The 13,939-nt window shown below is 41.0% G+C and overlaps 1 protein-coding gene across 4 annotated transcripts; it reads right to left on the bottom strand.

Annotated features, from left to right (window-relative positions):
- Positions 1 to 5,475: 5,475 nt before the first annotated feature.
- Positions 5,476 to 13,759, bottom strand: ccnt1 (cyclin T1). Of its 4 annotated transcripts, none has more exons than XM_036591396.1 (9): positions 13,566 to 13,759; positions 12,506 to 12,587; positions 12,255 to 12,383; positions 11,473 to 11,533; positions 10,005 to 10,067; positions 9,815 to 9,869; positions 9,424 to 9,587; positions 9,240 to 9,310; positions 5,476 to 7,218 (listed from the first exon to the last, which is right to left on the bottom strand). In XM_036591396.1, exons 1-9 carry the CDS (start codon positions 13,733 to 13,735, stop codon positions 5,914 to 5,916), a joined length of 2,100 nt encoding a protein of 699 aa, XP_036447289.1. In that variant the 5' UTR covers positions 13,736 to 13,759; the 3' UTR covers positions 5,476 to 5,913. The 4 variants fall into 4 exon arrangements, with proteins under 4 accessions (XP_036447289.1, XP_036447290.1, XP_036447291.1 ...); XM_036591397.1 differs by having other exon boundaries at positions 9,815 to 9,866; XM_036591398.1 differs by having other exon boundaries at positions 9,815 to 9,860.
- Between the last annotated feature and the right edge of the window lie 180 nt (positions 13,760 to 13,939).

Here is a 13,939-nt window from a genome sequence, read left to right as displayed (position 1 = left end):
TTGGAACCACCGGTGGTCCCAAGGAGTTAAAAAGGATAATATCATTTTCAGAATATTATCCTTTTCATAGTAAAGAATTTATTATCTGATATGTCTTGACTTTTGGTGCTTATAGCTCACCTTAGGAAGTCACACTGAGATTAAAGAAGACTAATGGAGAATGAGCTTGTAGAGTGCATACATGTGATATGTAATGGTGTGTTTGAAGCCTTTGTTTGTAAGTGGGTCAGCGGCCGTAAGCAGCTTAAATAGTCATTTCTATATTTCTATACATATCCTGCAGAAACAGAAGTGTTAGTATTTTGGGTGTCTGTCTTGAGTATGTGTTGTATGTGACAGTGGAGGCTACAGCTCAGTATAGTGTATATAGAGTATGTGTAGGATTTATTGATTCCGGGGCCCTAAACAAAAGACAGAAATGGGGTCCCTGGACATTATTTATGTAGCTAATATTACTCATTTAACCCATTAAAATCCCAGGCTTATTACATACCAAGGCTTACTATTTAGTAACTAAAGGGACTTCAATGCAAACTGGCTGAGCTATTCTTACGTTATAGAAGTGTGTAATAAAACTTCGGGCCTGCTGGTGGGCCTTGACTATTTAAGGGGTTAACTAGACATTTTTTGCTAGTGTTTCTTCATTGTTTTAGGAAATAATAAGGCTTGGAAAATGATCTGATAATGTAGTGAGCTGATATGGTACAGATTAACTTGAGAGTAAAGTAATGAGTAGTGAGATTCTTTTTTCTAGGAAGTAAATAAATAATTGCATTACATTTTGAGAGAAGTACTTAGTAAGTTGTAATGGATTGCTTTTGGTGAGTTATTACGTGGAGCCATCTCTACTATCTTTAACACTAGCATTATGTAGGCTCTGCTGATCCCGCAGCGCTTTGTACTGACTGAAAAAACAAAGTTAGCTTTGGGAAAAAAAACATTAAAGTTGCCACATCTGGAGCGAAACTTACTTAAAAGCACATTAGCAAAAATACATTTACTCTTCAGTCTCACCCTACAGATGAGGCTACATCATCAGAGACTTTTATTTTGTCAGCTAATCACAGAACCCAGCCTCACTCAGCTCTCAGCTCTCTCTCTCTTTAACTGCCTTCTGTCTTTAAATGGGATTTTTCAAAGTTTCTGCATAATTAAATGGATGTGAACAGTCATTCAGAATGGTTTGGTGTGAAATGCACTGTTCTAGAAAAAAAATGTTAGAATTGTTCACAGTGGTGGTGATAGGAACCAGACGTCCACCTCAAAAAGCTCCCTCACAGAGAATTCTTACTTGAAATGGTTATGAACACGCTGCCTGATGCTGGAGACATGGTTTTACAATAGTTTTGAGAATATTCTGGTTACAAAACATGTAAGAATCTATTCATGGTGGAGGGATACTTGCAGGGTGTTGTAAGGCAACATAGTCCCCAAAGAAAACTTATTTTTTCAGATTTTCTGCTACATATAAAAGACATGTAGGTTCGCTGGTGGTTTTAGGTAGTAAACAAAATGGATATATTTGTGTTGTACACAGTGACCCCTGGTTCCTATGACCACCACTGTAAAGAAATGTGAGCCTCTACGATTAAACACCACTTTTGTTTGTAAAACGTAATGTCAGGGGGTACATTAATGGCACCTCACTCATGGAATCACCCAACAGTCCAACCACAAGGCCTTCGCCTTGACTTAGTACCACTAGACAAATCAACGAACTGTCTGAATGAAAACCTTCAGATGTGACATCAGAAGCAGAAGCTCTCATCTGAACCGTATTAGTGAAAACCAGACACCATTTGAATGAATTTGCAATTACAAGGAACTTGTTTGAATGTCATGGTCAATTTACATGCAGTGTAATGTGCTTTAGCATTACACATTTTCCCAACTGTACAAAGTGAATCTCTCACCTCCAACTTGACTCTGTAGTTTATTAGCTTCACCTCATTAAGCCTTGACGACGTAGTCCAAGAATTTCTACATTTTCAATAATAATCCTTTTAATTTTGGTATATTCCGGATGAGATAAAGCGTCAGGGAGCGCTAGCTGAGAGAATTTAATAGCTTAATCCTGATTTGGATAGCAGTCAGCATTACTGTGTCAATAAAACAACAAGTCACACATTGAGGCTAAGACAAATATGCCAGGAATGGAAAGTTAATCAGGATTACACGGGCGCTTGTGACTTTTTGTTCACCCAGATTTGGATTTGGTGTCATTATAAAAGCACGCTTTTGGGATTGGGGTTTTTAACACTTCATATTTTTTCACATATTCTTTAACCATCAGCAATGTGGAGTTATCACTGTCCACTTAAATGTAATAATAGAATAATTAACTACAGTTTACATTGTGTATCAACACGTTAACACATCCTCCACAGGGAACAAACATCTGCACATTTTATTGCACAACTGTTTATTTGCTGAATTTAACATATTGGGGATAAAATAAAAATGTGGCCTGTGCACGTTTTATATTTCATATGCAGTCCAATGTGTTAAACTCTACAAATAAATAAAAAATTGTGCACTATAATTAGCAGAATAATGCCACGTTTATGTTTGTTCCCTTTAAAATCTCAGGCTTATTACATGCTGTAGCTTATTATTCAGTAACTACATGGACTACAATGCAAACTGGCAGAGTTATTAGAAGTGTGTAATAAAACTCCAGACCTGTTGGGTCCTGGCCATTTAAGGGGTTAGTTGACATAGATGTTGTCAGTTTCACATCAAAGTTGACTAATGTGACCGTTGTAATGAATGATGCCTATTGGAATAAACCTTTATAAAAGTTTTATAAAAGTTTATTTCAGTTCTCACGAAGGTCTTACGTATCCTGATCAACACGGCCCTCCAATAAAGTGCTGTTCATCTTTCAGTATATTGTTAAAAAATGACAACAACGTGGCAAAATATGTTCCTTTCTGTGAAAGACACCGACATACGAATTTTGAGTTCTTCACAGTGGTGTTGATAGGAACCAGACGTCCACCTCTAAAAGCTCCCTCACAGAAAGTTCTTAATTGAAATAATAGTCATGAATACGCTGCCTGATGCCCGAGACATTGTTTTACAGTTGTTTTGAGACGTTTTTGGTTCTAAAATATGTAAAAATCAATTCATAGTGGAGGGATACATGCAGGGTGTTGTGAGGCAACATAGTCATCAAAGAAAACTTTTTTTTTTCAGATTTTCTGCTATTTTACCATCATCAGCATTACATATAAGAACATATTAAGACGTGTAGGTTCGCCAGTGGACAGAAAACGGCTACATTTGCGTTGTGGACATAGTGACCCCTGGTTCCTATCAGCACCACTGTAAAGAAATCTATACAATGAACCACCACACCACATTTGTAAAAAGTAATGTCAGTGGGACAGTAATGGCACCCCATTCATGGAGTCACCCCCCAGTCAAACCACATGGCCATTCACCTTGACTTGGTACTATGGGATAAATCTGACAAACATTCGAATTTTGAGTTTAGAACCAGAATTTCTCCATTTGTTTTAATGAGCTACACGAAAGAAACAATTACTAGCAAATAACTTATTTTATCCTCTCTGGTGATTCACAGCATCTTTTAAGGGTTGGTGTCAGAAATGTAACACCAACAAATAATCCAAGATTATGCAAATGGTCAACCCACACTGTTACACGTATGACGGATACTGAAACGCTCCAGGAAGCGGGCTTCTGTTTCTCATAAAACATTTATTTACATGAGATTATATCAACCACATTTATAAAAGGAACAGAGTTCACGAAATGCAACCCTTAAGTTCATCTGCCCGAGAAGATGCTCAAACAATTCGATCCAAAACCTGAGAGTTCATGTGGTACCACTGAACGTAGACAGAAAACATGTACATTTGATAAAATCATCTCGTTTTCTTCACACATGAAAGATACAGTGGTGATATGAATTGCATGAAAGCAATAATATTGCCTTTCCCCCACTGTCATGGTGCCCATCTCTCGGGACCATGACTCAACACAACAAAAACATCTCATTTGACCCCTTTATCTCCAGCACCATCTGTAGAATCAATAGGGAGAATAAAGAGCACGGTCTTTTGAGTTTTTGGTGACGAGGCATGGTGAAGTACACCCCATACCCTCAGGCCAGGGAAGAATGAGTGTTAATAATACTCAATACTGGATCATTAACATGCAGCAGGTACAGCAAGCGCTAGTTTAATGCTGTCTTCAGTGGACTTGGACTTGCTTGACATATTTTCACAATGATTTTTGACATGAAAACCATTAACAATGTTAATGTTAATGCAAAGACAATACAGAGGTGTCCCCACTGAGCAAGAAGCTGAACATGAACACAAGCTTTACTCAAATACACTTAAGCACAAACATTTTTAAAATAGAGACGTGACTTCAAAATCAATTACGTCAGCTATGTTTGGTGTATCGTGAGCTACGTCACTGTGCTGTTAAACGTGTCCAAGTACAACTTTGGTAGACATAGTAAAGCAAGTTATTAAACACGGCATGATTTTGTAGTATGTAAATGCTTCACAATGGCTTATGGTCTCTTGCAATTAAGTGTTATTTAACTTCCTGCTTTAAAAGTCAGAGTCAATTCTAAAAAAACAAATCACAGGCTCATTTTTTTATCGTGTCCACATGTCACAGGTTACGTTCAACACAAAAACAAAACCTGTTAAAACCTTCCATTTAGATACTGCTTGAATCAGTATTGAATGAAATGTGTATGTGTATAATATACTCAGCATGATTTTACAACCATTTAAAACAATGACTGCTTCCCACAAAGTCTAAATTCATAATACAGGTTCTCCTAGGTTAGGCTTTCCATCTTTCCAAAAACAAAACAAAACAAAAAAAAGTAAAATATTTCATGTATTTAACCATTTACATAACTAATACCAAGCTAACATTTGGCAGGGGAAAGACAAGTCATACTTTAGAAACATACATTTTGATGCAAATTTGGAAGTTAAGATGTGGTTTGGATTTCCATTCTCTTCAACGGTCACAAAATGAATAAGATGCAAAACATAGGAGCAGGCTAAAACAATACAAAAATAAATCCAGATTACTTCAAAAGCAACAACCTCTAGTTACGTTCCGAAAAAGGCTATTAATAAATATAGTTTAGAAAAAAGACACTAATATTGTTAGCAAGTCTTAAAAATCCATATGTAAAACAAGCACATTTCATCTTCCTATTCAAGAGTTACACTCAAAAGAGGACAATGGCCAAAACACAAGGTCCCCATCGGTCAGTTACAGAAATGTTTCACTTTTTTCCATTTTTAGACATACTGTATATATAAAACTCAGTGACATCAAAAATAGTATGTACATTTTTTTTAAATAAATAACATTTTGCTTTTGCATTTTTTTTGCTATATTTTGCTCTATTTTAATTTAACCATTATTGCCACACAGACAGGTGTCATGGAACACCCATGCACAATGACATTAAAAGGGGGGCTAAGTGATTAAATAACCTTTAAAAAAAAACCTGTAAAACCTGCCTACTGTTGCGAGAACAAGTATTAAATTTTTATGTCCCCACTCAATCAAGAGAGAAACTGAAATGCACAACTCAGTTTTTGTCAAAAATACATAAATTTGCAGTATGTTTTTCTTTTTTTGGACTAATCTGTATATTTGTCAAAGTCCCACAATCTATGCTAAGAGTGTGATTTAGTATTTTTGATGAGCGAAGCCCAAATTTCACCTGCTTAGCAACAGTAGAAAGAACGCACTTGCGAGTGAACCATGGATAGAGAGGTCAAATTAGTGGTACTTTGTCAACATAAAAGTCTGACAATTCATAGGGACGGAACCTAGGAAGCCCAGGCCAGGACTGTGCACATGACTGGCTGGGCTGAATGGACGGGGAGGGGTCGGGGTTCATTTAGGCAGAGGTGGAAGCTGTGGAGGGGGTTCCGAAGGGAGAGGCGGGAGCTGGGATGTTCCTCCTCTCGAGCCGCCTCCGTATCTGTACTGGGAGTGGTAGTCAAACATCTGTGGCTGGGTGGGCTGCACCCCCTGGGCGCTCAGCAGTGAATTCAACATGTCGAATGTGTCCTGGTACTCGTTGGACTGGTTCCCACCGGCAGCACCGTGGCCGTTGGTGTCAGCCTTGTCACCTTTGGAGTGCGAGTAGCTCTCCTGATGGTGCGAAAGCCCCAGAGAGGGCAAGATGTCTGCACCGTGAGCTAGAGGCAGGGGCAGGGGAGGCATCTGGTACGAGTTCCTAGAGGATTTACTGACTTTAGAAGGGTGGGAGCTTGCTAAAGGCTCCGAGGGGTGTGTTCGTTTTCTGGATGAAGAGGAGGAAGATGAAGATGAAGACGAACTCATTCTCATGGGGTCGCTTGAAGGGACTTTTTTGCTACTTCCAGAAGCGCTCGCAGAACTAGAGTGTTTATGTGCTGAGGAGGAAGAGGAGGATGAAGAGATGGAGCCGCTACTAGAAGAAGAGTGGTGGTGGTGATGGTGGTGATGGTGATGATGATTGGACCGTTCTCTGTGCTTCTCCCTACTCTTCCCCTCTTCTCCCGAACCTCCTCGTCTGTCTGGCACACGGATGCGCACTTTAATGTCCTGCTCAGGGCCTCGGCTGCTGTGCCCCTGTGATTGACCACTCCCGGGGTGCAGGCGCATCTTCAGTGAGCCGCGATCCTGCCGCTCGTCCAGGGGGATCTTGAGGACAATAGGTGATGGATTACTTGGGTCTGAAGTGCTGGAGCCTGAACTGTGGGAGCTGGGATGCTGCTGGTGATGGTGATGGTGCTTCTCCTTCCTCTGCTGACCCAACAAGGCTTGGGCAGCTGTGGCGTATTCCCGCTTCACACTGGCCTCCATGTTTTCCAGCTTCTTTTTCTGGGCTGCCAGCTCATCAGCATGCTTGGCCCGGTACTCGCTCAGGCTCATGGAGACTCTAGCAGGAGGTTGCAGCTCGTGGTTGGGTTGCTGCTGCTGCTGCTCTTTGCCCCCAGGCTGCCATTGCTGGGAGCCTCCAGCCGAGCTGCGGTCCTTCTCATCTGCAGAAGAAGATGCCATGGAGGAGGAGGAGCCAGAGGGAGGAGCTGAGAGGCTCATCAGGCCAGCCAGTGTACTTCCAGATGACGCCATGGAGATCATGTTCATCATGGTCTCTGTCTTATCACCCTCCTCCGGGACTTTGGGCTTTTTTGCTGTCTGGCCTGCCGCCTGAAAATAGAGAAGAGGATAATAAAGATGATATAACTGGTCCCAAGAAATGAAGCATGATCATAAACGATTCTATATATTACCAATGGTATGTGCACAAATTATAAAAAAAAAAAAAAATCATGATCCCTAATTTTTCATCTGTAACCCTAAGGCTGGTTTTGACAGATTCAATAATAAAAAAAAGAAGACCAGCTTTGTGCAAAACACAGCTTATACATTTGCTTCACCTGCATGCTTTAATACTTAAATGTTCATACTCTTCAAGCGTTCAAAGCTTATCACCACATTTCCAAGAGAACAAACAATCAATAATGAGTATCCCCAGCTAAAAATAGCAGACAGCAATAACAGACACCAACACTGATAAGTTGGTAACACCTTTTGACAGTAAGAAAAAAAATATATTGGGCACCTTTACTACCTTTCTATTACTGAACCTGATGTGGTTAGCACACTTTTGCTAAGATTTTTTTGATAACATCAATATCATTACCTTCATTTCTATATTGTACATTTCTATCTATACACTTCCATTTCTATATTACTGAACGATACTTATTATTTATTATAACACAAATGTGGGTGTCACTCAAATCAGTAATCAGACTAGAGTAGATTAGATTAGATTCAACTTCAAGATTCAGGGAAGAAGCTCTTCCTGAGCCTGCTGGTGTGGGAGCGGAGGCTCCCATAACGCCTGCCAGACGGGAGGAGGGTATAAAGTCCATGGTTAGGATAAGAAAGATCCTTGATGTTGCTCGCCCTGCCCAGACAGCGCTTATAGCAAATGTTCTCAATGGTGGTTAACTGGGTACATGTGATGTGTTGGGCAGTTTTCACCACCTGCTGGAGCGCTTTGCGGTCAGATGCGGAGCAGTTGCCATACCACACCGAGATGCAGTTTGTGAGTAATGAGTATGAGGCTACGTTTACACAGCAGGTCCACATCCGATCTTTTTCCTCGTTTGTGACACAATGTGTCATCTGTGTGGCTGTGTGAACAGCGAAAAACACACCGAATCTGACATTTTCAATTCCGATCTGAGATGCTTTCATATGTGGTACTGAAATCAGATACGTATCCGATCTGTGGCAATACGACTCAGTCTGACCAGCCAGATCAGAATTCATGCAACTTTTACATCAATCCAACTCGACATTCGCTGAGAACTCAAACATTTAGGCTGACGTTCCTGTACTAAAAATTAGAAGAGACTTATCACAACTGCTCCGTGTTTGCAGAGGTTTCGAAAGAAATGGCCGAACGCAGCTGTAGGAGACCGAGGCTGCAGGGTCAAAAACAGTTAAAAGTCTGAAAGCAAAGTTTAAAGAATCCGAGGACGCGAACCAAAGAAGTGGCCGCGGATGAATAACGTGCCTTTATTACTGCGAGCTGGAACACATTCTGGGTGATGAGCCCAGCTGTCAGCCATGGGAACTTCATGATCGCTCCTGTGATGCTGGCGAAGGTGAAACAAAGGTCCGGGAGCGACTGGCGTTTGTTCATATTCAGGATTGTTTACCTCAGGATGAGCGCACCACATGAAGCAATGTGAAGCATTGTTCTTTTGCGCATGCAGGTCAGTTTAGGAGTGTGATCTGTTCAGACTGATGTCGCATACAGGTCACATTTAAAAATATAATGTGAACAGCCGAACAAAAACATCGGATTTGGTGAGAAAATCAGATTTGCCTGCAGTGTGAACGTAGCCTGAGCTAATGGAAGTGGGTAGATCATCTTAAAAGCAATGGATGGCAGACTAATCATGAAGCATTAAGAACCTGAAAACAATACAAGGTTAAAAACTACAATGCTATTAGCACACAGTGACATTAGCACACTGTGACTTTAGCTCTATAAATATAGTCATATTTCTCAGTTCTACTTGGGGGTGGCACTTGGTCCAAAAAGAAGAACCACTGACGTACGAGAAAAGAAAAACTTGGCAAAAACAAACAGTGAACAGGGCTTACTAGCTCCACAATAACAGTAAAACCCTGCGGTCAAGATTACTTACCTTCCAGTTTCTAATGCGTTTCAAACGGCTAGGGGTCTTCTCCAAAATCTGCAGGAACTCATGAGTGAGCTCTGTAAAACAATTTCCAACAATAAGATGAGGAGACCAGCATAGAATAAAATAGAAGAGACTGAATGCACAACAAAAGACCATAATTTATTTGTGTTACTTCTAACAAACATACCATCCAGGAGCTCAAGAGTGACTGTTGGGTCGACATACTCCCACCAGTGCTTGTTGTCAGTGGACACAGGGATTTCCCAGTTGGACCACTTGCAGGCCAAATGAATGCAGACACAGGCAACGACAGGTGGGCTGTATTGCAGGCAGAATGTGGTCAAGTGTAGACTGTGGGATGGTCCATGATTGCCCCCAAAAAACAACAAAAAAGAAACAAAAAACAAAACAAAAAACCCAAATAAAACACACACAGAGGGGAACTGATTAGAGTGGCACATTTAATACAGTCATCAACAAACCAACAAGCTATAATCAGCTAAATAAAAGCTGAATATAATCTTGTATTAGTGAGAAAAGCTGTTTATCTGGTTTGTTCTGAACAAGATTTAACACACCTGTTGGTTGCCATAAAGTATGATGTCTGGGCCAAGTCCTTACTCGCTGGAACAACAAATGTAAGAACATCCCAAATGAAACATCCATACAAATAAGCCTGACAAATCTCCACAATCATCTGGGAGGATGAAATACCATGCATTGGCACAGGACCATGAGACAGAGCTACTAAAAAAGGTAAAAACCTACCTCGTACAAGCTGGGTACACTTGACTACATGAGTGTGAGGATGGTCAATGGTGATCTCAAAACCTGGAGTGACAAAGGCAGAGGAGAAACAAAGCAAAAAAGGACATGTGAGACTACATAAAACAGCAGCATCTTCAACTTTGCTAAATGGCTATGAACCAGACCTGTACAATGCAATGTAGCTTGGTTTAGATTGTAGATAGGCTAAAAAATTCAGTGAGCATGGCAATGTGGATTTTCATCATTGTACACTTGACCATGTAAAAAGGACACGGCTTTGACTGACTGTAATGAAGTGCTCTGATTCTTCAGATGACTGAGCCTAGATAGGACAAATATGAATGAGTTAAAAAAGGAAGGTTTTTTTTGGCAAATTTACCACGATATTTTTGAGCCACTCATACTGTCAACCACTTTTACAGAGAGGAAAGCAAAAATAACAAAAATATGACAAAAACAATAGCCAATACTTGGGTATAACATTTTTTGCTACTTTTTTCACACTTGACAGAAAATAAAGCTGTTTAATTCCACACAATTCTGTGTTACTGTAGAAATTTGTGCAAGTGTATGTGTGCAGAACAGTGCAGTATATTGTATGTTACCTCATGTCAATAAGTTAAACTAACTATAACGATCAAAATAGCTAATTAGCCAAATTAGACACTTTAGGACAAAAAGACAAAAAAAAAAACGTTAGCTGTGGTCATCAGGATGGTTCCAGCTGAATATCCATAGATGGAAAATGAACCAGAACCTTAAGTTCCACTGGTTCCCGTTTGGGTCAGTTTTTGAATGTGCAGTAGAAAAGATATCTATACTCTTAGATGTCACTGTCATTGCAAAACCTCATAACTCAGTATTTCCTCTTCTTTCTTTTTTCCCCCCCCAACAACCTTTGAAACTCCAGATACCCTTTACACTGCGTGAACAATTCATTATGATGAACTGACCAACAGAAATGGACCAAACTTACTTGGAATAAAACCGTTACACTAAAGTAATGTATTTCCCTTTTCCAAAATGTGATTATTGTGGAGATATAAGGTTTTGTTATGACAGCAATGTTATACTGGACAATAACACGTCTGAAAACAAAGGGATGGTTTCCCGGAAATGGGTTAAGCCTAGTCTTGGACTAAATTGCAAATTCTTTTCAGTCTAGTCTTAGGCTTAAGCTGTTTCTGGGAAACTGGCCCAAATGGTGCCTGCACAGAATAGAATGGCTCAAAAATCCTCTAATGGTACGACAAAGGAAAACACACAGATGACTACGTTGCCAGGTTGACATGGGAACAGGGAAAAACTGAAAAAGGTGAGACAGTTGCAACAATGGCTGTTTACAAGGAGCTTTGCAATACTCCCGCTGACTCCTGGTACTGTGCTGCGAACGGGAGCAAATGGGGTTAATCAGTGCTTCTCTCTAATGTGGTGACTCATAGACCCACTTTCACCATTCCAAACTTACCGAGGGTCTGGAGTATAATGCTCTCAAGAATGACCAGGTCTTGGGCTTGTTGCAGGTAAGTCTGAGATCGAGAGGACAGGCAGGTTACTCACAGGGTCGCACGCTCTCATATCACTCTCGCTCTCTCACTCCCTTACTGCAACTCTTTTCAGCCAATCATAAACATCTTAGATCCATCACTTTAAGTCAATGCATGACAGTAAGAACAGATCCAGAATACAAATATATAGAGACACAGGCGAGATAAGACTGTAGTAACAGGCACACAAACATCCACCCTGAGAGGAAGAAAAGTCATGAATTAAAATCTCAGTGTGAGAATTAGCACACAAAATGGGTACAAGGCATAGTGGCTTCTGAGAAACATCAAAGCTCTGCTGAATCATTTTACAGCCAATTGCTGCGGAGAATACTGCTTGAAGAAGAAAATATCAATTGAACAAAATCAAGCTGTGCAACAGCGACTGGCTGACATGATTTTTTTCAATATGCTTAACAGTAGCTATAATTAAAGTAAAGGTGTGGCGTACTGGATTTTAGAAATCTGAGCAAGTAATTGTACGGCATTTAAGCCAGAAAAAACAAACGCAAAACATCGACTCATCATTCAAAATCACCTCAAAACACTGACCAAACTCTTTTGTAGTGGTTTATGGAGACCACTTACCCATCACAGACCACAATGTTGCTTAGGCCAAATTCACAAAGTTCTTAAGACAGATCACTCATACATGCACACATGTGACATATCTCCATAATCACACCATCTAGGCAATACTTACATCACTCCTAGTGTCTGGACAAGGGTCCTGAGGATTGAGACATGCATGGGTCACCTTTATCACATGCTCCAACTTGCGAGGCTGCTCCTCCACCTTTGCTGCTAAAAACAGTGTGGCTGGAGCGATCACCTGCATCAGAGCACAACATGACAACACACGTTGGAAGTTACCATTTAAACCAAACACAAAATCTGTCAGTAAACATCACGGTAAGTTGGACTCGAAGTGCAAGCTCATAAGGTGGCACTTACGTTACGGTGGAAGCGTGTAAAGGACTGGATCATGTAGAAACGATGCATGTAGACGATGGCAGTGTTAATAGTGAGTTGGGACCTGTTTGTGTGTGGTTAAGGATTACAGCTATCCAGAAACACTGAAGACATGCAATCAAAACAAATCAAGCACCAAGTCAAACGTAAGGCTTCGTTACTGCAGGATATCGAAACTGAAACCGTTCCTGATAACGTTACTAAAACAAGCTGCCTAGCGGTAAATGTACAACAGCAAAATATGTCCTATATATTTTAGCTTAGACACTTTAAACTACTAAAAGGACAGCTAAAAATGAATTATTTGATCTTAAAAACGAAATTAGCCGTGAATAAACACTAACATTATATTAGCTGGCTAGCGCGCTGCGTTAGCTAGCGTTAATATTAAGTGCAAAATCAGCCTGGTTTAAACACATAAACCGAGAAGCCACTAGCTGGCTAAAAAGGGCCTTCTACAATACTTATTTTACAGTGGTAAAAAGACAGCAGACACAAACTGGACGATACGAACAAGACAGAGACTGTGATAGCATAGCAGCGTCCCCGCTATTGTTCTGAGGGAGGCTAGGCCGAGGCCTACACATCCCACAAGCCTCAGCCTGCAGGCTAACGTCGCCTCAGCCGGGGCGCTCATTCACGACAGACTGTTTCAGCACGAAGTGACAAGAAAATTAAGACTTGAACATCGAATGAAATGTTTTCCGAACCACAAAACAGCGGACCAACCCCGCCTATGTACCGGGCCAGCACCCAGCGGACCGTCCGAACCGGCTCACAGATCTAAAGAGTACGCAGCGACTTAGCCAGCTAGCTAACGTTAACGTTAACGTTAGCTACCCGAACTCAGCTTTTTTTCCGGCTTCTTGATCGAATTTCCCCGTTTCTCCTTAAACAGTGCAGCACCATTTAAAGTGGAACGGAAAAACTGGAACAAGAAGCTGACAAAAAGGAAACTGAGCTCAGCCTCGCTGCGCGGTGAGCTACAGCTAACGTTATCGGGAAGAGAGACAGACAGAGAGAGAGAGAGAGAGAAGGATACACATTGAGCCGTTGTCCCATGTCCTGTAACAGGTTAGCAGCCTGCTGTCTGTACGACAGCTCTTTGTCGGGATCCAGTCCCGCTCGCCGAGACGGACTGTTTTCGATCTGTTCGCGAGTGAAGTACCATTTACTGTTATTCGCCGAAGGAGACGAGAACGAAGCCGCCATTACTGAGAAGGACAATATTTTAAAATCTTGGTGCGTCACAGGAACTGCGTCAACGGCGCTGGCAGTGACCAGTAGGAGGGTTCGACTCAGTTCACCGAACCGACTCCGAAACAGCATCGAACGACTGAATCAACTGTTAGCTAAAAACAGGCTGCGTGCAGGGACTGATTACTGACACACTTACATATACATGCATAACTGTGC

The sequence above is a fragment of the Colossoma macropomum genome, unplaced genomic scaffold (assembly GCF_904425465.1).
Source record: "Colossoma macropomum unplaced genomic scaffold, Colossoma_macropomum, whole genome shotgun sequence".
NCBI classification, from domain to species: domain Eukaryota; kingdom Metazoa; phylum Chordata; class Actinopteri; order Characiformes; family Serrasalmidae; genus Colossoma; species Colossoma macropomum.
The sequence above is the reverse complement of the archived record's forward strand: the minus strand, read 5'-3'. Positions and strand labels throughout refer to the sequence as shown.

Excerpts from the sequence above, each read along its gene's own strand:
- ccnt1 (XM_036591395.1), bottom strand. The coding sequence starts at position 13,735 with ATGGCGGCTTCGTTCTCGTCTCCTTCGGCGAATAACAGTAAATGGTAC. Across the intron at positions 9,588-9,814 it reads TACTTTATGGCAACCAACAG|TCTACACTTGACCACATTCT; the intron begins GTGTGTTAAATC and ends ACCATCCCACAG. Across the intron at positions 9,311-9,423 it reads CACTCTTGAGCTCCTGGATG|AGCTCACTCATGAGTTCCTG; the intron begins GTATGTTTGTTA and ends ATTGTTTTACAG.